Source organism: Rhinopithecus roxellana, chromosome 7, assembly GCF_007565055.1.
Source record: "Rhinopithecus roxellana isolate Shanxi Qingling chromosome 7, ASM756505v1, whole genome shotgun sequence".
Classification (NCBI taxonomy): Eukaryota; Metazoa; Chordata; class Mammalia; order Primates; family Cercopithecidae; genus Rhinopithecus; species Rhinopithecus roxellana.
This window is the reverse complement of record NC_044555.1, coordinates 57,959,067-57,985,105: the sequence shown is the minus strand read 5'-3', so window position 1 is coordinate 57,985,105 and position 26,039 is coordinate 57,959,067. Positions and strand designations below refer to the sequence as shown.

General features: G+C 54.5%; 2 protein-coding genes and 1 long non-coding RNA gene across 7 annotated transcripts in view; 1 reads left to right on the top strand and 2 right to left on the bottom strand.

Annotated features, from left to right (window-relative positions):
• Positions 1 to 38: 38 nt before the first annotated feature.
• On the bottom strand, positions 39 to 2,967 carry AVPR2 (arginine vasopressin receptor 2). Of its 4 annotated transcripts, none has more exons than XM_030933493.1 (4): positions 2,432 to 2,967; positions 2,040 to 2,236; positions 815 to 1,690; positions 39 to 707 (listed from the first exon to the last, which is right to left on the bottom strand). In XM_030933493.1, the coding sequence occupies exons 2-4, from the start codon at positions 2,062 to 2,064 to the stop codon at positions 502 to 504; spliced, it is 1,107 nt and encodes a 368-aa protein (XP_030789353.1). In that variant the 5' UTR covers positions 2,065 to 2,236; positions 2,432 to 2,967; the 3' UTR covers positions 39 to 501. The 4 variants fall into 4 exon arrangements, with proteins under 4 accessions (XP_030789353.1, XP_010360036.1, XP_030789354.1 ...); XM_010361734.2 differs by having other exon boundaries at positions 2,040 to 2,093; XM_030933494.1 differs by having other exon boundaries at positions 2,696 to 2,967.
• A 1,920-nt stretch (positions 2,968 to 4,887) lies between these two features.
• Positions 4,888 to 23,307, bottom strand: LOC104661192. The gene is made up of 7 exons (XR_004058301.1): positions 23,298 to 23,307; positions 22,947 to 23,020; positions 22,411 to 22,574; positions 21,488 to 21,496; positions 21,315 to 21,409; positions 19,742 to 19,858; positions 4,888 to 4,956 (listed from the first exon to the last, which is right to left on the bottom strand). It is a non-coding gene; the product is annotated as a putative lung carcinoma-associated protein 10 (long non-coding RNA).
• The window catches only part of L1CAM (L1 cell adhesion molecule), a 25,092-nt gene continuing 21,255 nt past the window's right edge, over positions 22,203 to 26,039 (top strand). For both annotated transcript variants that reach the window (XM_030933490.1, XM_030933488.1), the window contains exon 1: positions 22,203 to 22,314. The gene's annotated coding sequence lies outside the window, so the exon portion shown is untranslated. The remainder of the gene's footprint in view (positions 22,315 to 26,039) is intronic.

Here is a 26,039-nt window from a genome sequence, read left to right as displayed (position 1 = left end):
CACCCACTGTTACCCTGATCCAAAGAGACCCCTTGCCATGTGGAAAATGAGCTGAGCTGCAACTTTTATTAGGGAGAGAATGAGGAGAGATGGAGGAAAGGAGGGATTAGAAAGGCAGAGACAGGAAGGTCCCCTGGCCCCAGCCCGGTCCTTCCTTTTCGGGCCCCTGGGACCGCTGTCTCACCTGGGGGCACCTGCTCCCTCTTTCCTGCCACCCCCAGGCCCCTCAGCCCTCTGCTGCAGCCCCTCCCACACCCAGCATGGTGAGCTGACCTGAGGGGCCCCCACAGTCCTGGGGCCTGAAGCTCTCCTCATACAGCTGGGGATGTGGAGACCTAGGCAGGGGCTGTGGCTTGTCCAGGGACACACAGTGTCCCAGCCTCGGGGCCACAGGCTCTGGCCAATTCTCCATGGGTCCCCCTCCCAGTGGCCCCCAGGACCAGCCCCAGGAAGGCAACTGAGCTTCTCAAAGCCTCTGGAGGCAAGACACCCAATAGGTCCTCAGGATGAAGTGTCCTTGGCCAGGGAGGAGCTGGCGGTGGTGCAGGATTCATCTTGGGGACCCAGGCTGGGTGGGGTGCGCCCCCGGGCACAGCAGAGCAAGCTTCGCAGCTCTGAGGAGACACTGCTGCTAAAGGATGCATAGATCCAGGGGTTGGTGCAGCTGTTGAGGCTGGCCAGCAACATGAGCAGCACGAAGGGCGCCCCTGTGAAGGTAGTGGATCCAAGTTGGGCTCAGGATGGCTGGTGGTGCACCGGGGCACGCCGCCAAGCCCGAGTGGCCCCCGACAGCCCTAGCCATGGCTATACCCACCTTCCAGAGGTGCCTCCGGGTCCCACGCGGCCCATAGCTGCACCAGGAAGAAGGGTGCCCAGCACAGCACATAGACGACCACAATCACCAGCGTCATCCTCACAGTCTTGGCCACAGGTGCTGACACGCGGGCTCCCTCACTGGGGTTGCCTGTCCGGCGTCCCCTGCGGCGCCCCCCAGGCCTCTCTGACGGCCCTGGCACCAGACTGGTATGAATCTCCCGGAAGATGAGCACCTGGCAGGCAGCGATACCCAGGGTAGGTGCCACAAACACCATCAGGGCGATCCAGGTGACGTAGGTGCGACGGCCCCAGGGCTCCACAAAGCTGGCCCAGCAGTCAGTGACCCCGCTGCCACCTCCCACATTGCGCTGGGCAAAGATGAAGAGCTGGGGCAGGCTGAGAAGGAGTGAGAAGGCCCAAGCCACCAGCACCGGCCGGTTCCAGTGAGCCCCACCTCCATGGCGATACGCCAGCATGGGACGGCAGATGGCGCGGTGGCGGTCCAGCGTCATGGCCAGGATCATGTAGGAGGAGGCATACATGCCCACCATCTGCAGATACTTCACGGCCCGACAAAGGGCATCTGGCCCACGGAAGCGGTCGGTGGCCTTCCAGGCCAGCTGGGGCAGCACTTGGAACAGAGCCACGGCCAGGTCAGCCAGGCACAAGTGGCCAATGAAGACGTGTATGGGTGCCCAGTGGCCCCGCCGGCCCCGCCGAGCTAGGGCCGCCAGCACCAGGCCATTGCTCAGGGCCACGGCCACAAAGACTATGGAGAGCAGCGCCAGCTCCGCCTGGGCTAGCAGCGGGTCCCGGGTGTCCGGTGGCCTCTCCTGGCTGCTGTTGCTGGGCAGAGAGAGGTGCCCAAGCACAGCTGGGCAGGGGTCAGGAAGAAGGCCTGGTTAGAGAGGGTGCTGTGCAGGGGGACTCAGGCCTGCCTCCCATGCCCCCATCTGGACACCCCCTTCCTGGCTCCTAGCAGAGGGGACTCCAGGAAAGCCATGTTATGGGGGATACACACCCCAGGCTCATGCAGTCCATAAGGAAGGGTAGCCCCAGCCCCAGCCCTGGCAGGGAAGTGGGGCTATGCCCCCCTCCCCGCTCGTTGGCAGCCTGGAGAGGCGCATCCAGAGGTGAGGGTGAAGGAGGTCTTTAGAAAGAGGGGCTTCCCTGAATCGTCAAAGCCACTCTGCCCACTGGGCTCATGGGGGGCCAAGCCTTACCAGAAGTGGTGAACGTCATGAGCATGGTGGGGCCAGGGCAGGTGTTCTGAGGGCCTGGAGGAGATGGGCAGACTCAGCCTCTGCCCGAGGGGCCAGCCCAATGACCCAGGTCTGTGAACTGGAGCCCTTACACAGATGCTAGCACAGTGGGTGCCTGTTCGCGTGTGTGCACGTGTGCGGTGGGAGTATGGCCAGTCCTGGGCAGGGAAAATTGAGAGGGACAGTCAGACGGATGCACAGAACCCAGGATCCCCCAGGCAGCCCATGAGTCCCGGGTTTGGGAGTGGGCGCCCCAGGCAGACACGCAGAACTCCCCTGCCCCAACCGAGGCTGAGAGAGGCCATCCGAGGGCTGGGGACTGGGCACGGGGGCGGGCCTGTGCAGCCCCTTACCTGGCTGGGCTCCTGGGCTCCTGGGCAGCTGGGTGGTGGCGTAAAGGTGGCTGGGTGCTCAGATCTGCTCTCCATCGGCCGCCCCGCCCTGGCCCAGCCCAGCCTCTGGGAGTGACCTGGCCAGGAGGGGACTTCCTCCCCCTCCCCCTTTCCCCTAGGCCTCCCCTGGCCTCCCGTTTCCTCTCCTTTCCCCAGGGCCTCCCTGGTCCTGGCCCAGGACTCCCTCCTCCCACTGCTATAGCCTCCACGCCCACCCTCACCTACCACACTCCCCTGGTTGGATTGTCTGGGAGGTCACTTAGTTCAGCATTCCCATTTTATAAGTGGGGAAACTGAGGCCAGAGAGCAGTGGGTCTGGCCCAGGACTGCGCTGCTTTTTCGTGGGAGCTTCATGCCCCCTTCCCAAGTTGGGGTCCTCCTGCTCCTCGCTGGGCCCAGGCAAGGAAGTGGTGAAAACACTTTCGCTGGGCCCCTCCCAGGCCCACGCAGGCCCCTCCTCCTCCTCAATTAGGGCCCAGTTGGCCGGAGGTGAGGGACAGGAAAGGGAGGAGTGGGGCAGGGGCCAAGCCAGGCTTCATGAACCCCTGTGAGATCCAGGGACACCCCCATCCTCTTCCTCCTGCCGCACCTGCAACTACCTGTCCCAGGAAGAGGGGCTGGGGATCTCCATGTGCTCAAGGGCTCCCTCCCACCACACACGCCCTCACATACATGATACAGCCACACAGCCACAAACACAACACAGAGACGCTTGCTCGTTCCTGAACATGCCATGAGTGTGGACGCACCTTCCCTGTACCTGGGCCCTTCTCCTCCCTCCCCCAACACCTCTCTCCTTCCCCTGCCCCCACACCCCCTCCAGCCCCCATCCCAGTCGTTCTCTTTCCACTCCCCCCCGCACCCAGGCCTGGCTTAGCTCAGCCGAGGCCAGCCCAGCCCAGCCCAGCCCAAGGCAGCTGCTTTCTTCCTGTTTATCTGTCTTCTCTGTTGCCCTGTGAAGCCAGAGACCAAAACAGCCTCACGGACCAGGCCCAAGTCCAGCCCGCGGCCAAGGCCTCCTCTTCCTGCCCAGAGAGCCTGGCAGCACCCTGGCCCCTCCCGGCCCTGTTAGGGTGGTGGAAACACAGGGTGGGCATTTTCCAGAGACAGCGCACACACCACACCACTTACATACATGTACACAGTCACACCACACACATACATGCACCCACCACACACCCATATGCCACACCACACACCACACCATGCACACACGTACACACCACACACATGCACACACCACACACTCCCATACGCCACACACCCACACATGCACCCACCACACAGCCATACACACCACACACATGCACACACCTGCACACCACACCATACCACATACAGCCAACACCACACACCCACATGCATGCACACACCCGCAGCACACACAGGTGCACATCACACCCCGCACCACACACACGTATCTTTACCATGTTTTTGCAGAGCGCCTTGGGGGCAGGCTGCAGAGTGCTGGCACCCAGGGCCTGACACTTCAGCCGCATCTCCTCAGTGCATGCACATCCTCACGATGTCACTAACCTAGGAACATAGAAATGGCCTTCCTACTGCCACCCAGATCAATGGAATAGGAGATGGTTCCCCTCAATTGGCAGAGAATTTGGGGACCCTGGCTGGGGAATAGGAAAGCAAGGCTCCAGACCCTCCTTGGCCCCTGCCCAGTAGTGTGACCTTGAATAGGCCACGCCAGCTCTTGGCACCTCAGCTTCCCCTTCTGTGCAATGGGACTTGATGATTGAGGGGGACCTATGGTGGTAAGATGGGGAGGGCCGGGGACTGGCAGGGCCTTGGGGAAACCTTTGTTCCCTCTGTCTAAAGCCGGCTAGGCCAAGGAATCCATGCCAGCCTTTTGAGGTGAGCAGGCAACCATCTCCTTATCAGTTTCTCTGCCTGAAAGAGGCTGTGCAGTGCCAGATCTCAGCAGCGGGCTGGGACCTCCCCTAGCAACGTGGTCAGGCCCGTGGCAATCTCTGCCCCCTGGACTCCTCACTTCCTGTTGTTAAACTGGGGAAGAGTCTGGAGGAAGGGCCCCATGGTGGTCTCCTCTGGGACACAAGAAGCTAGATCAGGACCCAACGCTACTCTGCTCAGCCAGGACCCCCGGGAGGAACTGGGAGCCACGTGGGCAGGCACTACATGGAGCTGTGCCAGGAGAGAGGCCCTGGGCAGACCCTGGACTGACACCCCTCCGGGGCCGAGAAAGATGGGGCTGGGCAGCAGCTCCCATGGGAAGAAGGGCAGACTGTGCTGATTCACACTAGGCCCACGTGAGTCAGCAAGGATGGCACTGGGCTGCCTCAAGCCCCTGCCCTTGGGCATTAACAGGGGCAGGGCATCTACCTGGGGGCGTGCCAGGCCCCCACTCCTGCCAGCGCAGCTCCCCTGTGCACACCTCCCACTGGTCACTCTAAGACTTGCAGAAAGGGCCCTGTGAGTGCCAAGGTGTGGCTCCTGATCTTCCAGCCTAGTACCTGGGCAGAAGAGGACAGGAAGCAGATTGGGGGGACACTGTCTGTCCCTCTCTATCCACCAGTTCCCCATGATCAGAACCCTCCATTCACCAAACTGCAAGTGCCGCTGGCCCAGCACTGTGGCTACAGAGATGGAAGCACATGGGCTTGTGCAGAGAACAGTGGAGGCAGGGAGGCCGGTGGAAGCTGTGCCTGTCACCCAGGAGAGAAATGATGCGACCCACCTGACACTGGGCAGCGGGGCTAGAGGGGGCAGGCAGGTGGAAAAGGCATTTAAAGGGCCCTGAAGGATTTGTAAGGGGTGGAAGACAAAGAGGAGGCAGCCAAGGACGTGGAGAAAGAGGCCCCTGATTGTGTGGGAGGGGTGCATGTGCAGATGGCGGAGCCTGTGGGCAGTGGGAAGGATGAAGGAGCCAAGTACCTGTCAACAGAAACGACCCTCACAGGGACTGTGACCCGAAGGAGCACAATACGTAGAGCCCAGGAGACAGGGAGGAACAACGGGTTGGAGGATGGGATTGAAGGGGACAAAAACAAATTTAACAAAAACTCAAGTGCACATGTGTGAATGTGAGGGTGTGTGTGTGAGGGTGTGTGTGAGGGTGTGCGTGTGTGAGGGTTTGCGGGTACGAGGGTGTGTGTGTGTGGGGTGTGTGTGTGAGGGTGTACATGTGTGTGAGGGTTTGCGGGTATGAGGGTGTGTGTGTGTGAGGGTGTGCATGTGTGTGAAGGTTTGTGGGTATGAGGGTGTGCGTGTGTGAGGGTTTGCGGGTATGAGGGTGTGTGTGTGAGGGTGTGCATGTGAGGGTGTGTGTGGCAGTGTGCATGTGAGGGTGTGTGTGAGGGTGTGCGTATGTGAGGGTGTGCATGTGTGTGAGGGTGTGTGTGACGGTGTGAGGGTGTGCATGTGTGATGGTGTGTGTGGGTGTGCGTGTGTGGGTGTGCGTGTGTCATGGTGTGAATGGGTGTGAGGGTGTGTGTGTAGGAGGATGTGCATGTGTGAGGGTGTGCGTGTGTGGGTGTGTGTGAGGGTGTGTGTAGGAGGATGTGCATGTGTGAGGGTGTGCGTGTGTGGGTGTGTGTGAGGGGGTGTGTGTAGGAGGATGTGCATGTGTGAGGGTGTGCGTGTGTGGGTGTGTGAGGGGGTGTGTGTAGGAGGATGTGCATGTGTGAGGGTGTGCGTGTGTGGGTGTGTGAGGGGGTTGTGTAGGAGGATGTGCATGTGTGAGGGTGTGCGTGTGGGTGTGTGTGAGGGGGTGTGTAGGAGGACGTGCATGTGTGAGGGTGTGTGTGTGAGGGTGTGTGTAGGAGGATGTGCATGTGTGAGGGTGTGCGTGTGTGGGTGTGTGTGAGGGGTGTGTGTAGAGGGTGTGCGTGTGTGGGTGTGTGTGAGGGGGTGTGTGTAGGAGGATGTGCATGTGTGAGGGTGTGCGTGTGTGGGTGTGTGTGAGGGGGTGTGTGTAGGAGGATGTGCATGTGTGAGGGTGTGCGTGTGTGGGTGTGTGAGGGGTGTGTAGGAGGGTGTGCGTGTGTGGGTGTGTGTGAGGGTGTGTGAGGAGGATGTGCATGTGTGGGTGTGTGTGAGGGTGTGTAGGAGGATGTGCATGTGTGAGGGTGTGCGTGTGTGGGTGTGTGAGGGGGTGTGTGTGTAGGAGGGTGTGCGTGTGTGGGTGTGTGTGAGGGGGTGTGTGTAGGAGGATGTGCATGTGGTGAGGGTGTGCGTGGTGGTTGTGTGAGGGGGTGTGTAGGAGGATTGCATGTGTGAGGGTGTGCGTGTGTGGGTGTGTGTGAGGGGGTGTGTGTGAGGGGGTGTGTGTAGGAGGGTGTGCGTGTGTGGGTGTGTGTGAGGGGGTGTGTGTAGGAGGGTGTGCGTGTGTGGGTTGTGTGAGGGGGTGTGTGTAGGAGGGTGTGCGTGTGTGGGTGTGTGTGAGGGGGTGTGTGTAGGAGGATGTGCATGTGTGAGGGTGTGCGTGTGGGTGTGGTGAGGGTGTGTGTGTAGGAGGGTGTGCGTGTGTGGGTGTGTGTGAGGGGGTGTGTGTAGGATATGTGCATGTGTGAGGGTGTGCGTGTGTGGGTGTGTGTGAGGGGGTGTGTAGGAGGGTGTGCGTGTGTGGGTGTGTGTGAGGGGGTGTGTGTAGGAGGGTGTGCGTGTGTGGGTGTGTGTGAGGGGTGTGTGTAGGAGGGTGTGCGTGTGTGGGTGTGTGTGAGGGTGTGTTAGGAGGATGTGCATGTGTGAAGGTGTGCGTGTGTGGGTGTGGTTGATGGGTGTGTGTAGGAGGATGTGCATGTGTGAGGGTGTGCGTGGTGTGGTGTGTGTGAGGGGTGTTGTGTAGGAGGGTGTGCGTGTGTGGTGTGTGTGAGGGTGTGTGTAGGAGGATGTGCATGTGTGAGGGTGTGCGTGTGTGGGTGTGTGTGAGGGGGTGTGTGTAGGAGGGTGTGCGTGTGTGGGTGTGTGTGAGGGTGTGGTGTGAGGAATGTGCATGTGTGAGGGTGTGCGTGTGTGGTGTGTGTGAGGGTGGTGTGTAGGAGGGTGTGCGTGTGTGGGTGTGTGTGAGGGTGTGTGTAGGAGGATGTGCATGTGTGAGGGTGTGCGTGTGTGGGTGTGTGTGAGGGGGTGTGTGTAGGAGGGTGTGCGTGTGTGGGTGTGTGTGAGGGGGTGTGTGTAGGAGGATGTGCATGTGTGAGGGTGTGCGTGTGTGGGTGTGTGTGAGGGGGTGTGTGTAGGAGGGTTGCGTGTGTGGGTGTGTGTGAGGGGGTGTGGTAGGAGGGTGTGCGTGTGTGGGTGTGTGTGAGGGGGTGTGTGTAGGAGGATGTGCATGTGTGAGGGGTGCGTGTGTGGGTGTGTGTGAGGGGGTGTGTGTAGGAGGGTGTGCGTGTGTGGGTGTGTGTGAGGGTGTGTGTAGGAGGATGTGCATGTGTGAGGGTGTGCGTGTGTGGGTGTGTGTGAGGGGGTGTGTGTAGGAGGGTGTGCGTGTGTGGGTGTGTGTGAGGGGGTGTGTGTAGGAGGGTGTGCGTGTGTGGGTGTGTGTGAGGGTGTGTGTAGGAGGATGTGCATGTGTGAGGGTGTGCGTGTGTGGGTGTGTGTGAGGGGTGTGCATGTGTGGGGGTTGTGCATGTGTGGGTGTGACGGTGTGAGGGTGTGCACGTGAGGGTGTGTGGTGTGTGGTGTGTGTGACGGTGTGTGCGTGTGCCAGTGATGACAGGAAGACAGTCTGCGGATGATCATCTAATTGTGTCCATTCACCTAAGTGAATAATAACTGGGAAAGCTGGACAGAGCCTGTTGATGGCTGCGGGAAGGCAGCCCATGGAACTGGATAGATTAGGAGCCCTGCGGAATGGAAGGGAGGGCCAGGGTCTCCAGCAGGTGCTGGGGTGAGGGGCCGGGGGTAGAAGAAGGGTGAGCGTTGAGGGCTTGAGGGCCGTACCCATAGATGGCCTCCAGGTCATCACGTGACAGTCAGGCAGGAGGCGGCTCCCTGGCAAAGCTGCAGAGATTTTTTTTTAAAAAAGGCAATGGGCCCTCCCCGTTTCCTCCAGGCGGCGGGCGACTGCAGTTCCTGTTAGTGGGCTGTTTGGGTAACTGCCTCGGGGTTCCCCAGTCTGACTTCCTAGTGCTCTCTCCACCTGCACGTTCCTCCCCCAGATTATTGCAGCAGCTGCTCCGGGTGTCCTCAGTGCTCACGCACTCACCACCCTGGAACGGCCCTCATCAGGCAATGATTTCTCTCCTCTGATTTCTCTCCTCCAGAGTGACTTTTTTTTCCGGCTTTGTTGAGGTATGATTAGCATACAGTAAAATTCATTATTTTTAATTGCACTGTTCAATAAGATTTGACAAATGCATACAGTCATGTAACCACAACCACAATCATGATATAGAATAAATATTTTGAACATTCCAGAAAGTTCCCTCGTGGCCTTCTGCAGTCAAGTTTCTTCCCCTACCTGAAAGCCTAGCAACCACTGATCTATCACTATAGATTTTCCTTTTCTAGAACTTTATATAAATAGAATCATAGAGTATGTAGTATTTTCAAAAATTAGCCGCGCATGATGGCATGCGCCTATAATCCCAGCTACTTGTGAGGCTGAGGCAGGAGAATCACTTGAACCCAGGAGAAAGAAGTTGTGGTGAGCCGAGATTACACCACTGCACTCCAGCCTGGGTGACAAGAGTGAAACTCCATCTCAAAAAATAAATAAATAAGGGCCAGGGGCAGTGGCTCACATCCATAATCCCAACACTTTGGGAGGCCGAGGCGGGCAGATCACCTGAGGTCAGGAGTTGGAGACCAGTCTGACCAACATGGTGAAACCCTGTCTCTACTAAAAATACAAAAATTAGCCGGGCGTGGTGGTGCACGCCTGTAATCCCAGCTACTCAGAGGCTGAGGCAGGAGAATCACTTGAACCCGGGAGGCAGAGGTTGCAGTGAGCCGAGATCTTGCCATTGCACTCCAGCCTGGGTGACAGAGCAAGACTCCATCTCAAAAAAGATAATAATAAAAATAAATAAATAAATGAGTACGTAGTACTTTGTAACTTCTTTTTTTTCTTTTTAAAATTTTTTTTTGGTGGGGAGGAGGCATAGTCTCTCACTCTGTCTCCCAGTATACTGAAAGCTTTTATCACAAGTGAGTATTGAATTTTTTCTTTTTTGAGCCAGAGTTTTACTATTACTCCTGACCTCAGGTGATCCACCTGCCTTGGCCTCCCAAAGTCCTGGGATTACAGGCGTGAGCCACTGCGCCTGGCCATTGTTTACCATTTTTACATCTGTATTAATGAGAGATGCTGGTCTACAGTTTCCCTTTCTGTAATATCTTTGGTTTGGGGATGGCTATAATGCTGACTTTATAAAATGAGTTGGGAAGTGTTCTCTCTTTCTATTTTCTGGAAAAGTTTGTAGAGAATTTTTTTTTTTTTTTTTTTTTTTTTTTTTTTTTGAGACTGAGTCTCACTCTGTCGCCCAGGCTGGAGTGCAGTGGTGCCATCTCAGCTCACTGCAAGCTCTGCCTCCCGGGTTCACGCCATTCTCCTGCCTCAGCCTCTGGAGTAGCTGGGACTACAGGCACCCGCCACCACGCCTGGCTAATTTTTTTGTATTTTTTTTTTTTTAACAGAGACGGGGGTTTCACTGTGTTAGCCAAGATGGTCTCGATCTCCTGACCTCATGATCCACCTGCCTTGGCCTCCCAAAGTGTTGGGATTACAGGCGTGAGCCATCGCGCCTAGCCGATAATTTTTTCAGTTATAAATTCAACTCCTCTAACAGATATAGGGCTAATCAGGTTATCTATTTTTTCCTAAATAAGCTTTGACCATTTGTATCTTTCAAGGAATTTGTCCATTTCATCTAAGTTGTTGGATGTATTGGAATAAGTTTTTCACAACATCCTCTTATTATCACTTTTTTATGTTTGTAGGATCTGTAATAATGCCCCCTCTCTCTTATTCTCTATATTGGTAATTTGTATCTTCTCTCCATTTTATTTTTCTGATCAGTCTGGCTAGAGGCTTATCAATTTCATTGATCTTTTTGTTTTGTTTCTTTCTGTTTTGAAACGAAGTTTCACTCTTGTCACCCAGGCTGGAGTGCAGTGGTGTGATCTTGGCTCACTGCAACCTCCGCCTCCTGGGTTCAAGCGATTCTCCTGCCTCAGCCTCCCGAGTAGCTGGGATTACAGATGCCCACCACCATGCCTGGCTAATTTTTTGTATTTTTAGTACAGATGGGGTTTCACCATGTCAGCCAGGCTGGTCTTGAACTCCTGACCTCAGGTGATCCACCCATCTCGGCATCCCATGATCTTTTCGTTTCTTTCTTTATTTTCTTTATTTTTTATTTTTTATTTTTGAGACAGGGTCTCACTCTGTCATCCAGGCTGGAGTGCAGTGGTGAGATCTCAGCTCACTACAACCTGGACCTCCTGAGCTCAAGTGATCCTCCCACCTTAGCCTCCCTAGTAGCTATGACTGCAGGCATGAGTCACCACACCTGGCTAATTTCTGTATTTTGTGTAGAGACAGGGTTTTGTCAGGTTGTCCAGGCTAGTCTCAAACTCCTAGGCTCAAGCAATTCACCTGCCTCCACCTCCCAAAGTGCTGGGAATAGCACCATACCCAGCCTGATTTTTTCAAGGAAGCAGATTTTGTTTTGATCCATTTATTCTTCTTCTTTCTCCTTTCTCCTTTCTTCTTTCTTCTTTCTTCTTCTCCTTCTCCTTCTCCTTCTCCTTCTTTTTTTTTTTTTTGACGAAGTCTCACTCTGTCATCCAGGCTGGAGTGCAGTGGCACAATCTTGGCTCACTGCAACTTCTGCCTCCCAGGTTCAAGCGATTCTCCCGCCACAGCCTCCCAAGTAGCTGGGATTACAGGCGCCTGCCACCGCGCCCAGCTAGTTTTTGTCTTTTTAGTAGACACAGGGTTTCATCCATGTTGGCAAGGCTGGTCTCGAAATCCTGACCTCAGGAGATCCACCCACCTCAGTCTCCCAAAGTGCTCAGATTACAGACATGAGCCACTGTGCCCAGCCCCATTTATTCCTCATTTGTTGTTTTGCTTTGTGGTATTGTTTGGGGTTTTTTTTTTCTAGTTTGTTTAGAGACAGGGTCTCACTCTGTCACCCAGGCTGGAGTGCAGAGGTGTGATGATAGCTCACTGCAACTGCAAACTCCTGGGCTCAAACAATCCTCCTGCCCCAGCCTCCCCAGTAGCTAGGATTACAGGTAGTCACCACCACATTTGGCTAATTTTTTTATTTTTTTTTCTGAGATGGAGTCTCACTCTGTGGCCCAAGCTGGAGTGCAATGGTGCGATCTTGGCTCACCATAACCTTTGCCTCCAGGGTTCAAGTGATTCTATTGCCTCAGCCTTCTGAGTAGGTGGGACTACAGGCACGTGCCACCATGCCCGGCTAATTTTTTTGTATTTTTAGTAGAGACAGGGTTTTACTATGTTGGCCAGGCTGGTCTTGAACTCCTGACCTCAGGATCCACCCACCTTGGCCTCCCAAAGTGCTGGGATTACAGGCATGAGCCACCACACCCGGTCCACCTGGCTAATTTTAAATTTTTTTATAGAGGCCGAGCATAGTGGCTCATGCCTGCAACCCTAGTACTCTGAGAGGCTGAGGCAGGTGGATCACTTGAGGTCAGGAGTTTGAGACCAGCCTGGCCAACATGGTGAAACCTCGTCTCCACTGAAAATACAAAAAAAATTAGCCAGACATGGTGGCATGCGCCTATAGTCCCAGCTACTTGGGAGGCTGAGGCAGGAGAATCACTTGAACCCGGGAGGTGGAGGTTGCAATGAGCCAAGATCGCACCACTGCACTCCAGCCTGGGCGACACAGCAAGACTCTGACTCAAAAAAAAAAAAAAAAAAAAAAAAAAGAAAAGAAAAAAAATAGCCAGGTGTGGTGGTGACTACCTGTAATCCTAGCTACTTGTAGAGACAGGGTCTCGCTCTGTTGCCCAGGCTGGTCTTGAACTTCTGGCCTCAAGTGATCCTCCCACCTTGGCCTCCCAAAGCACTGAAATTACAGACGTGAGCCACTATGTACTGCCTACTCTTTTGAATTTTTTCTATTTTACTGATTTGTACTGTTTATTATTCCCTCCCTTATGCTTATTTTGGATTTAATTAGCCCTTTCCTTTCTAGTTTCTTTTTTCTTTTCTTTTTCTTTTTCTTTTTCTTTTTTTTTTTTGAGATGAAGTCTTGCTTTGTCGCCAGGCTGGAGTGCAGTGGTGCGATCTCGGCTCACTGCACCTTCTGCCTCCCAGATTCAAGCAATTCTCCTGCCTCAGCCTCCTGAGTAGCAGTAGCTGGGATTACAGGCACACGCCACCACACCCAGCTCATTTTTATATTTTTTAGTGGAGATGGGATTTCACCATGTTGGCCAGGATCATCTCGATCTCTTGACCTCGTGATCTGCCGCCTGCCTCAGCCTCCCAAAGTGCTGGGATTACAGGTGTGAGCCACCGTGACCGGCTCTAGTTTCTTAAAGTAGAAACTTAAATAATTATTTTGGGACCTTTCTGCTTTTCTAATATAAGTAGTTCATTTTCCTCTCCTCAGTTGTTTTGTTGAATTCCCAAATTTTGATATTTTGTTTTCATTTCTATTCAGTGAAAAATATGTTCTACCAATAATTTTACTTGGGGTTTCTTCTTTGGTTCTTGGGTTATTTGGAAGTAGATATTTTTCCATTTCAAAATACTTAGAAAATTCCTAGATGTCTTATTGATGTTGATTTCTAATTCAACATCATTGTGGTCAGAAATCGTACTTTGTATGATTTTGACCCTTTGTAATTTATTGAGGCTTGCTTGATCGCCCAGAAGCTGTCTATGCTGGTTGGGGTTCCATCTGCACTTGAGAAGAATATGTGTTCTGCTGTTGTTGGATGTAGAGTTCCGTATATATCAATTGAATCAATTAGGTTGATAGTGTTGTTCAAATCTATATTCTTCTGATTGTTTTCCTATTTGTTTTATCATTTACTGAGAAAGGAGTGTTAAAGTCGACCAGTATGTTTGGAGATTTATCTGTATCTAGAATCCTTTAGTCCTATAAATTTTGTTTCACATATTTGGTAGATTAGGTGCTTATATATTTGAAATGGTTGTGTTTTCTTGATTATGTGTTCCTTTTTCATTGCGACTGTCCCTCTTGATCTCTAGTAATACTCTTTGTCTTGAATTCTGCTCTACCTGACATTAGTATGATGCCATGGCAGCTTTCTTATGCTCAGTGTTTGCTTGGTATATCTTTTTCCATACTTTTACTCTCAACATGTCTGTGTCTTTATGCTTCAAATGTGCTTCTTGTAAATAACATATAGCTATTTTATCTAGCCCAACAGTCTCTGCCTTTTAACTGGTGTGTGTGGCAGATTGTGTTTTTCAAAGGTAGCCCCAACAATATCTCCCATCCCACATGCTCTCCTGGAACCTTGCCACTTCCCCATCAAGAGGTGGAATTTAACCCTCCCCTCTGATCTGGGCAGGCTTGTGACTTTCTTGTACTCGAGGTAATATGGTAAAGGTGGTGCTGATTGATTTCTGAGGCTAGTGCAGAAAAGGTAATGCAGCGTCTGCCTTGTTAACAGGGACACTCACTTTTCAAGCCTTTAGCCACCATGTAAGCATTCCAACTTCCCTGAGGCTACAAGAAAGCCCAAATCAGCCATCATGGAAGGACCACACAAAATAGCTCTGAGGCCAGGCACGGTGGCTATGCGTGTAATCCCAATAATTTGGGAGGCTGAGGCAGGCGGATCACAAGGTCAGAAGATAGAGACCAGCCTGACCAACATGGTGAAACCCCGTCTCTACTGAAAAACACAAAAATTAACTGGGTGTGATGGCGGGTGCCTGTAATCCCAGCTACTCAGGAGGCTGAGGCAGGAGAATAGCTTGAACCTGGGAGGCGGAGATTGCAGTGAGCCGAGATCATGCCACTGCACTTCAGCCTAGGGACAGAGTGTGACTCTGTCTCAAAAAAAAAAAAAAAAAAAAAAAAGGCTCTGAGGCAATATGAAGAGGGAGAGATGCCCAGGCAACTCTCAGTTGCTCTGGCACCACACTGTTCCAGCTTCAGCCACCATCTGACAGCCACCACCTGGAAGACCTGGGCCAGGACTACCCAGGTGAGCCCTTCACAAATTCCATTTTTTTTTTTTAAGGCAGGGTCTTACTCTGTCAGCCAAGCTGGAGTGCAGTGACACGATCACGGCTCATTGCAGCCTCGACCTCCCAGGCTCAAGGGATCCTCCCATCTCAGCCTCCTGAGTAGCTGGGACTGTAGACATGCACCACCACACCCAGCTAATTGTTGTATTTTTTGTAGAGACACAGTCTTGCCATGTTGCCCAGGCTGTTCTCAAACTCCTGGTCTCAAGCAATCCTCCCACTTCAGCCTCCCAAAGTGCTGGGATTACAGGTGTGAGCCACCACACCTGGCCTATTTCTATTTTAAGAAGTAAATAATCATATATATTTACTCCTTCTTGGGTAAATAAATGTAATAGAACAGTGGGGAGGACACAAATAAAATTATGCCCCAAAAAGGGCATGACCCTTCTTGTTTGTTCATGTGTGTGTGTGTATTAGAGGCTGGTGTGTAGTTAGGCAGAGTCTGGGGTTTCTTGTTGCTTTGCGTAGACTCAGTTTCCTGTATACTTCAGATGATTTCAGAGCAGGATCAGAACATTCTCTTTGGCAGGACTTGTGATCTGAGTGGCTGGGAGTTTCTTTGGCTCTTCTGCTTCACCCGTAGACTTCAGCAGATCCCTGAACGCACGTTCCCGGGTGCCTATTGTAGGTCTTTTGCCTCCACTCCACCCCATAGTTGGCTCCCGGTTTGTACTCAGTGTAAGGCTTAGAACCAACTGGAAGGTTTGTTTCAGTTCTTCTGTCCTGCCTTAAGACTTCCTAGAGTGGCCGGGCGCGGTGGCTCAAGCCTGTAATCCCAGCACTTTGGGAGGCCGAGGCGGGTGGATCACGAGGTCAGGAGATCGAGACCCTCCTGGCTAACATGGTGAAACCCCGTCTCTACTAAAAATACCAAAAAAAACTAGCCGGGCGCGGTGGCGGGCGCCTGTAGTCCCAGCTACTCGGGAGGCTGAGGCAGGAGAATGGCGTAAACCCAGGAGGCGGAGCTTGCAGTGAGCTGAGATCCGGCCACTGCACTCCAGCCTGGGCGACAGAGCGAGACTCCGTCTCAAAAAAAAAAAAAAAAAAAAAAAAAGACTTCCTAGAGCCTGGGGATGAACTCTTCAGTCCTCCTGCCCTGCTTCAGTCACCAGTTACAGCTGCTCTGTACTCAGTGGAAAGTCAGGAGCCCCAGGGGGGTTCCTGTCAGTTCCCTTGTTCTACATCCAGACTTCAGCAGCCTGAGCACATCTCTACCTCAGAGAGTATCTCTCGGCCCACCTGCTTTGCCTTCAAACTCTCTTGGTGAAGGCCCATACAAAAGAGTTAGTGGGTGAATGTAAGCTCTCTTGAATTGGAGGCATTAGAGAGTCTATAGCCTCATGCCATCCCACACTCAGCCTTTTAAAATGTGTTCAAAGTTTCTCTCTTTCTCACACAAGTCTGTGACAGCCTCCTCTTCCTGCTGCTGCTCTACCAAAAATAAAAGCAGCTATGGGGCTTTTTTCTCCTAGAAAGGGCTTTTCAAGATTTTGATTCTTTTTTCCCCCAACCTCAGCTTCCCAATAGCCTTAAAATAAAATAAAAAAAAAAATTCTATGATTTGTAGGTGATCCAGCTTCTTCTTGTAGCTAGGATGGGAGTGATGTTGTCTTGCAACTTTCTATGTTTTGTTAGAAGAAAAATATCCATCTATTGAATTTTTCATGCATGCTTCCACAAAAAACTCTTGTTTGTTCTCTGAATGTTCCTTTTTTATAGCGTCCTCTTCTTGTTTCATGGATATTTTTACATTCTATTATCTCCCTGAGTGAGTTAATAGTTTTAAAAATTCTTTTTTTGGCCGGGCGCGGTGGCTCAAGCCTGTAATCCCAGCACTTTGGGAGGCCGAGACGGGCGGATCACGAGGTCAGGAGATCGAGACCATCCTGGCTAACACCGTGAAACCTCGTCTCTAATAAAAATACAAAAAAAAAAAAAAAAACTAGCCGGGTGAGGTGGCGGGCGCCTGTAGTCCCAGCTACTCAGGAGGCTGAGGCAGGAGAATGGCGTAAACCCGGGAGGCAGAGCTTACAGTGAGCTGAGATTCGGCCACTGCACTCCAGTCCGGGCGACAGAGTGAGACTCCGCCTCAAAAAAAAAAAAAAAAAAAAAAGAATACATGTTAAAATAGGTAGAGGAACTACTAAAAATTTCATAGAGCACTTCTAAACAAACAGAGGGGAAAATAGAATGAGAAAACAAATCCAGTCCATCTAAAAGATGACCAAGAGCAGAGCGTCTCCCTGGGCGTGTTGACAGTTCTGGGCACTCACTCCCACCTCATGGGCTCTGCATGGCAGAGGCTGGAAATGTCCCAGACTCCAGAGCAGCTGGGCTTTGGGAAGCAAATTTAGTTTTGCCAATCTGGTGTGCTCACATGAAGTTTGGATGACCGAAGGAAGAGAAGTCACCCTTCTGCTGTGTGGGGCTGCGTTTCTGCTAGACATCAAGGAATTTCTGGGGTCTAACCTCCACTCCTTGGTTGTTGAGGGGCACTTGTGGCAATGGCTTCCAGGTCCCAGCTTGCTGATCCTCAGGTCATGACTTTGGTGGTGTCTTTTTGAACTCAAAGGTTACACTGGCCGCCTCCCAATCCTCCACCTTGTGGATGGTGGCAGAGGTAGCAGCTTCCTTGGGGAGCCAGGTCTGCACTGGTGTTGCCAACACCCAGCCCAGAGTCCACTCCTTTGACCCATCCAATGGTCAGGTACGCATCTGATCACTTCTACAGAATTCCTTTCTGTTCATGATCACAGGAGGAATTTCTGCTTCCTATCCTGAACCTTTGAGAGGTGAAGTCAGCTAGACTTCGAGGGTCGAGTGGGGACTTGGAGAACTTTTCTATCTAGCTAGAGGATTGTAAACACACCAATCAGCAGTCTGTAAAAAATGCGCCAATCAGCACTCTGTGTCTAGCTAGAGGATTGTAAATGCACCAATCAGCACTCTGTAAAATGGACCAATCAGCACTCTGTAAAATGGACCAATCAGCAGGATGTGGGAGGGGAAAAATAAGGGAATAAAAGCTGGCTACCCCCCACTTCCCTCCACCAGCAGGGGCAACCCGCTTGGGTCCCCTTCCATGCCGTGGAAGCTTTGTTCTTTCGCTCTTCACAATAAATCTTGCTGCTGCTCACACTTTGGGTCCGCGCCACCTTTAAGAACTGTAACACTCACTGCGAAGGTCCGCAGCTTCATTCTTGAAGTCAGCCAGACCAAGAAGCCACTGGAAGGAACCAACTCCGGACACATCTTCACTGATACAAAGTGGGGATGAGGCCGGGTGCAGTGGCTCACTCCTGTAATCCCAGCACTTTTGTGAGGCCAAGGCAGGTGGATCACCACTTGAGCCCAGGAGTTCAAGACCAGTCTGGGCAACATAGTGAGACCTCACTTCTACCAAAAAAAGAAAAAAAAATTAGTCAGGTATGGTGGCGGCACATCTGTTGTCCCAGTACTCAGGAGGCTGTGGTGGGAGGATCACTTGAGCCCAGGAGGTCGAGGTTGCAGTGAGCCATGGTCACACCCCTGCACTCCAGCCTAGGCAACAGAGCGAGACCCTGTCTCAAAGTAATAACAACACTAATAAAAAAATAATAAAGTGGAGGTGGGGGAGAGAAATGGGGAAAGCAGGGCAGATAGAAAGCAAACACTCAGCTGGTGTGACTACATCCAGAGATAACAGCACTCATCACTGTGCGACCAGCTGACCTGCACAGTCCAAAGACAAAGGCAGGTTCAACGTCAATCTACCACTTGACCGAACAATCCACTCCTAAGCGGTTACCTTAGAGAAATGAAGATGCGCGTTTACACACAAGCCTGCACATAAATGTTTAGAGCCACTCCATCATAATGACACAAAGCTGGAAACCACCCAAGTGTCCTTCAGTGGGTGAATGGCTGAACAAACCCTGATCCAGCCAAACAATGGAATACTACTCGGCAATCAAAAGGAAATGCACTGCTCTCTCTCACTCTCACGCGCTCTCTCTCTCTCACACACACGCACACACCCCAACACGGATGAAGCTCAAAACGTATGCTGCGTGAAAGAAGCCAGACCAAAGAATACATACCGCATGATTCAATTTATAATAAAGTTTAGAAAAGACAGACATCAAATCAGTGGTGGCCAAGGGCAGGGGTGGAGGGAGTGGTTGGCTGCAAAGGGCATGTGGGAATTTGGAGAGGTGATGAGATGTTCTAGAGCATGGTTTTGGTGATGGTTACACAACATTCACCAAAACTCATTGAACTGTAAACCTCAAAAGGATGAATTTTACTGTATGTAAATTATACTCCAATAAAGCTGATTTTTTTTTTTTTTTTTTTTTTTTTTTGAGACAGGGTCTCACTCTGTCGTCCAGGCTGGAGTGTAGTGGCGTGATCATGGCTCACTGCAGCCTCAACCTCTTGGGCTCCAGGGATCCTCCCACCTCAGCCTCCTGAGTAGTTGGGGACTATAGGCGTGCACCACCATGCCTGACTAACTTTTCTATTTTTTTTTTTGAAGAGACGGGATCTCACTATGTTCCTGCCCAGGCTGGTCTCAAAGCTGATTTTTAAAAAGACAAGAATTGTTAGAGTCAAACGAAACCAAAACCCAACTATGTGCTGTTTCTATTTTTTTTTTATTTTTTATTTTTTTTATTTTTTATTTTTTATTTTTATTTTTATTTTTATTTTTATTTTTATTTTTGAGACGGAGTCTTGCTCTGCCACCCAGGCTGGAGTGCAGTGGCCGGATCTCAGCTCACTGCAAGCTCCGCCTCCCGGGTTCACGCCATTCTCCTGTCTCAGCCTCCCGAGTAGCTGGGACTACAGGTGCCCGCCTCATCGCCCGGCTAGTTTTTTGTATTTTTTAGTAGAGACGGGGTTTCACCGTATTAGCCAGGATGGTCTCGATCTCCTGACCTCATGATCCGCCCGTCTCGGCCTCCCAAAGTGCTGGGATTACAGGCTTGAGCCACCGCGCCCGGCCCCTATGTGCTGTTTCTAAGTGCCACACCTGAGATATGAAGACACAGAAAGATTGAAAGGAGAACAGAGAAAGACATGTCTGGCTGAACCCAGCTTGCCTGCCTGCTGGCACTTCCTTCCTGCCCCACTGTTGGCTGTGGTTTCTGCGACTTCCACATGCTCATCACAGGGTCAGTCTGGGGCTTCCCTTGTCCAGTCCACTGTGTCTGTGAGGGGTGGGTCACAGGGAGCAGGGCTGTGAGAAGTACTTGACGTTGAAGGCAAAGAGGCAGCCATCTGTCTGCTTGGTGTCTCCCTAACCTCCACAGCAAGCACATGGCAGTGGAAGGGTGGCTTGCCTCTTATTCAGGGCCAGTCCCTCCTGCTTCTCTTGGGACTTGCCCTGCCCTTGGTCTTCTGTCACTCTTGCTCTTGCTCCCATTGGCTCCTCCACCTCATACACGGAAGTGAGAATGGACATTGTGGTCAACCAGAAGGGAATTCAAGTCCCAGTTCTGCCATTTACCTTCTGGGCGATCTTGGGTGGGTCATTTGACCTCTCTGGACCTTGGTTTCCTCATCTGTGAAATGGGGGCACTGATAGTGCCAATTATTTCCTGATTGCATGACTGCCCCTCTCTGGACCTTGGGTACCTCACTGGGAGAGTGAGGATAATAACAGCACTGTCATCTGGGGGAGGTGTGTGTGTGGATGCAATGAGCCAGTGGAGATAAAGAGACCTTCCTAACTGTGCCTGCTGGACCCAGCCCTTGAGCTCTGTGGGCTTTGGTTTTCTCATCTGTAACCTGGGGCGAATGCTTCAACAGACCTCCCCAGGTTGGTGTGCAATTTAAATGTGCAGGAAACGTAACGATGGCAGGTCCATGGCTCTGCTCAGGAAATGTGATGTCGTGTAGTCCTAGTAATTAATTTTTTGTTATCATAAATGGACCCATCACTACACATTAGCAGGTGCATATAAATGGGCTCTATTCTCTGCTTACTTCACCCCTGTCAAAGTCATCATCCTGATGGGCATCAAACCCTAGATTAGATAAAGGATTTGCAGAAGTTGGGGCTTGGAGAAAAGGCTGGGAACATAGGGAGTGAGTGGAGGCAGCAGCTGGAGAGGAGAGGGGCCTATCAGAGTTCAGATCAGCAAAGGCAGGAAGCTGACCACAGCTCAGTGCCTCATGGAAAACACACCCTCTTCGCCCAGCTCATGGGCCCGCTGGCCTCCTGACCCAGGCAGGCTCAGTTTCCTCTGCTGTCACCTGAAGATGCCCTGCAGGTGCCTCCACTCTGGGAGCAGTCTCCCTAGCTGTCCACCTTCACTCAGGTGCCTAGTCTTGTCCATTTCCCTCCTAAAGAATGGGCAAACATGGCATCCAGACCCTCTCTGAGCACAGGTGGGTCCACAGCAAGCTTCTCATTCCAGGGGAACTGAAGCTGGCACTATGGGGGTGGGGCATCCAAGGCAGGATGCCAGGGCTGCTCCCATGTGGGCCCTCCAGGGCCCCACACCACTTGGGGAATCTTGTGAGACTGAGTTGAGGGCCCCTGGAATGCTTCACTGGGCAACAGGCATGCCCATAAAAATACCTTGGCCACCAGAGCTGTAATCTGCCATCAGGGCCCTAGGCCTTCCTAGCCCTGCGGCTGCAGCCAGCTCGCCATCTCCGGAATTCCTACCCCTCCATTTTGCTTCCTCGCCTGTGAGGTCATGGCCTTGAGCCTAGGAGGGGGCGCTGGGGAGGAGCTCCTTCCTTCTCGATCCTGTGCAGGGCTGCGGGGGAGAGTGGGAGAGAGTGGGGTCGGCGGGAAAGGTCGAATGGGGCCAATCCCGAGGACAAAGAAATAAGACACCGGAGAGCTGGAGGAAAATCTGGGAGTTGGGGGCGGCAGTTCGAGGGATACCCTCTCCGAGACCCTGTCGCCCCTGGACTCGCCTCCTACCGTGCCGCCCGCCTGGGCTCTGGGGTGCGCAGGAGCCCGCCCTCCGCGGCGCCTCCCCAACACGCTGGAGATCGAAGCCCCCGCACCCCTCCCATTAGGACCCGAACTGGGAGCTCAGGATCGCGGGGGGGCGGCATTCGGGAGAGGTCCCGGGAGTCCTGCCCTGGGTATGTGTGTGAGGGGGGTGGGGGCGTTACGTGCGATGCCCATCGCTGGCCTGCGCCGTCGAGGGCCGGGCCGAGACTGGGGGAGAATCCCCTTCCTTATCGGACTCCTCTCTCCACCGCCCGGCCCCAGGTCTCTGGGAGCACTCTCGCCCCGCGATTCCCGCTCCGAGCTTTCACAGCGGGCTCCCTTGCGCTGGGGCTGGGGACACTCTCCGGCCGGAGACTCCTGGTTTGCAGGGGAGGGGGTCTGGTGGGACCCGTCGACTGGGATCCCGCTGAGCTCCCTGAGTGGGCTGCCCGGGGGCCCCCAGCCAGAGTCCCGCTCGGCTGGGACCAGGGACTAGGGTGCGGCGGGGCGGGGCGGGGCGGGCGGTCGGGGAGGTGATCTCACTCCTCCCTCCCTCTCCTCCCGGGCGCTCCCCTCCCCCGCCCCTGCGCGCACGCCCGCCCCGCCCCGCCACCGCCGCTGCTGCCGCAGCATCGGCATCACAGACGCGCTCGGTCGGCGGGTCCGAGGCCGGCGTGCGCGGAGGCTGGGCGGGCAGCCCCAGCGGTGGCCGCAGCGCAGGTAAGGCGGGCTGGCTTCCCCGTGCGCCCGGGCCGCGGCCGCGATCCCCGGCGCCCCTCACCCCACTCTGCCCGGGGTGCACGGACCAGGGAGCGCCGCCAGGCCCGGTCCGGCCCGCGGTAACCGGCGTTGCTGACGGAGCCCCACCCATACAGGGCGTCCGGCTCCAGGCACCGCGGGCGGGAGTGGGGCGGGGGAGGGAGGCCGGGTGCCCGAGCCCGACAGGTGAAGGGTACCTGGGCGGCGCCCCATATGCTGGCCTAGGCGAGAGAACAGGGCGGGGGGCGTCAGGCAGGGTCTGTGTGGGCAGGCGGGGGCTGAAGTTGGCGGGTCCCTGTGCATGTATGCTTGTCTGAGAAAAGAAGCCAGATCGGGCCGAGCGCTCTCCCACCGGCCGCCGTGGGGTGTGGCCCTGGGCGTGGCTGCCCCCTCATCCCCAGCCGAGAGCCCAGTTTGGTTGAAAACCCCGGCTGACAGCGTGGTGAGGGGGAGATTGGAATAAGCCGCCCCTGCAATAGGGGGAAGGGAGTGAACGGGACTGGGCGCTGCCTGCCCCTCCGCCCCAAGGTTGGGGGGGCTTTGTTCTCCTTCTCCTTCTTTCCAAATCCCAGCCTGGGCTCCTCCGGGCTCACCTGAAAACCTGCCGCAGAGCCAGGGGCTCCTCCCTGGAGGCGCAGGGCATCTCTGGAGCCCGTTTCCACAGGCTCTGTGGCCAGTCAGGGCTGCAGTGGGTGAGGTCGGTTCGGGCACACACTGCTGCGCCTCCCGTGCATGGGTGTCCATCAGGTAGGGTCCATTAGGTCGGGGTGAGGAAGGTGGGCCTCACTGGCTCAGGCGGTTCCTGCGCATTGCAGGTCTTTTGCCCACTGCCACATCTTCCCATCTCTGTGCGGTTATGGGAGGGGTCAGCGATTCCTATTCCTTCCTTTCCAGGTCAGACTTTTGGGGCCTCTTGGTTGGCAGTGATTGCAAAGAACACGTACTACAATCCATTGCCCCCGACAGGGTATCTGGACCCCCCCCCCCCCCACCTATCACTGCCCTTTTAAGGAAGGCAGGCCTAGAGCCATCTGCCCCTTCCCCAGAAGGAGTGGGGCCTGGCACCCCCCTACCCCGCCCTTGTTAACCCCACCCTGAGGGCAGGGGCATCGGGGCAGCCCAGTGCCATCTCTGCTGACTCACGTGGCCCTGACGTAAATCAGTGCAGTCCTCCCTTCTTTCCCTGGGGGCTGCTGCCCAGTGTCATCTTTCTGAGTCGGGGGCCTCCCCAGGGCCTCTCCCCTCCCATCGGCTCCTTGCTGCAGGTGGTGGGACTTGGCCCAGCCCGGCCTCTTCCCTGGCACAGCTCCCATGCAGCCCTGCATGTGCACACCTGTGGGCCCCAGAGCCTTTGAGGATTCAGCTGTCTTGGCCACATGGGAAGTTCGGGGCAGGGTTGGGTCTGGGACCTTCCCACCTCCCTGGCTCCTGGTCATTTCTCTCTGCTGCATCTGAGTCTCTCTCCATATTTATTGATGTTTGTGTGTGTATGATCCCAAAAATAATACATCTTATTGTAGGACACTTGAAATATACAGAAAAGAACAAAAGGAATTAAGAATCGCTGGTGATCTGATCACCAAGAGGGAAACACGTTCAGCACGCCCCAGCCTCCCTGGTTTGCTACACCACACTCCTAAAAGGCTCCTCCCCCCGTTCCCCCCTGCCAGCCCCCTGCTGAGCATCAGGAGGACAATCAGTGATTCAAGGTGGCGGGGTCCCCTGCCCTGCAACCAGTGAAGAGCTTCCCTACCTGGGCGCTAAGCATCCCAGCGATGGGCAGGCATGTACTGGGCAGCTGCTCACTGCCAGTGCTCCTTTGGGCCAGGCTCTGGGCTGCCCATGGAAGAGCCAGTGACACACTGGACCAGCATCGTCCCTGTCTTCATGGGGTGTCACTTGTTTTCTTTTTTTCTTGATGATTATCTGAAGGGAAAAGGGAGGCAGAGAGTGAGGAAGGGCCTGGCCTGAAGGCTGCTACAGTGAGCAGGGTGCCCAGGTTGTGCCCCCAATCGACCTCTCCCAGGTCTGAGCCCTTTCCACCACTGGACCTACAGCTGGCGCCTTCCTTGGCGTGCACCTGGCCAGGACTGGCCCGTGAGGGTTGAGGAGACAGGCCTGTGTGCCATACTGGCCAGCCCCCAGCCCAGGGACTTGGGACAGTCAGTCCCTTTCCCATGGGGGTAGGTTCCTTGATCACCAAGATCCCTTTCAAAGCTCGAAATGGCTGCAACTGGGTGCTTTTCTGGGTGTGAGGGTGATGTGGCCTTGCAGAGTGGCCCAGGCTCCAGGAGGGCACGTTCACAGGAGAACACGGGGTAGGGGTGGGGTCCTGTGAGGAAGTCTGCAAGGATGGGGATCCCAGCCAAGCCCCTGGTCTGCCAGGCCTCCCTCTGTGGGCATGAGTGGGGGCCGTGCCCCCCATCCCCCGTGGTTCAGACAGTGGAGGAGGCAGGGGGTCTGGATGCCCCTCTAGGGTCCCCAGCAGGGTGCTCATTGCCCTGTCCTCTGCCCCCACGATGGGCTGGGGTTGGGTCCCTGGGTGGGGCCATCTGGAATGGGCCTGCAGCATCCCTGCCCTCACAGTCGCTCTTACTTGCTCTGATCTGGCCCATCCCAGACACCTCCCTCTCCTGCTTCCCCCGCCCCGCAGCTCTCTCCTCTGAAGCCTCCCACGTCTCCCTGCGCCCCACCCCCAGGGCCATCACCTTCCCCCTCCTTCTAGGAAGAAGTCTGCTGCTGCCAGGGATGGGGTACACCACTCCCTGTCTCCTCCCTCTGCCTCTGCCTGCCTGGCCCTCCCTCCCTTCTTCCCCCTTCCTGTCAGGGCTCTGCTCCATCTCTCTGCTTACCCTTTTGTCTGTCTTCCACCACTCTGCTCCTCTCCCTGTGCCCCCCAGCTGCCCCTGCCTCACCCTTGAGGGCCCTGAGGTTGTGCCCTGTCCAGCAGCCACTCAGCACCCCTCTGCTGGACTCTATGCCTTAGGGTTGGGCCCAGACCCCCCATGGGGGCCTTGTCTGAGTGGAAGGCTGGAAGGGGGGTGCCTGGTGAGTACCAGCCAGACAAGCACTGGGGGAGGTAGCCTGCCCAGCCTGCCTCTTCCCCAGATATCAACAGGGTCTTTGTGGCTTCCTGAAGGCTGTGGCTGGAAATAGAGGGAGGAGCCGGGAAGGGTCTGGCCGCTGTTCTTTCTAGAAGCTTTTCTTTGTCCAGTGGCCCCCTCCCCAGGCCCCCCTGTTCTTCCCAGGTTGGAAAGCTGTGGAGGGAGTGCCCAGCCACTGCCGGTCAGCAGCTCCTGCTCATCTCTGGCCCTTATGCCCAGCAGGGGCAACTGCGCGGGCCAGGGGTTGGGTGGGGCAGGAGGGTGGCAGCGTCCTGGGCTCCATGCACTTGGCCAAGGAGGACTTCTGAGCCCGTCCATCCCAGTGTGGGTGTGAGAGTCGAGCTTGAAGGAAAGGGACTGAGTCCCGGGAGCCCCTCCGCCCCCAGCCCTCCAGCCAGGCAGTCTTCCTATCTGCATGTGTGGGGTTTGTGTCTCTGCTTGTGTTTGTGTATTTGTGTGTGTGTAACTTCCAGTATTCCTGTTTGTCTGGGTGGGGCCATATATTTGGCTGCATGCATGTGTGTGTTCATGAGCCAGCATGCACACAGATATTGTCATGTGGCCACGTGGGTCTCCTCAGAT

Excerpts from the sequence above, each read along its gene's own strand:
- AVPR2 (XM_030933493.1), bottom strand. The coding sequence starts at position 2,064 with ATGCTCATGACGTTCACCACTTCTG. Across the intron at positions 1,691-2,039 it reads CATGACGTTCACCACTTCTG|CTGTGCTTGGGCACCTCTCT; the intron begins GTAAGGCTTGGC and ends ACCCCTGCCCAG. Across the intron at positions 708-814 it reads CCCGGAGGCACCTCTGGAAG|GGGCGCCCTTCGTGCTGCTC; the intron begins GTGGGTATAGCC and ends CTACCTTCACAG.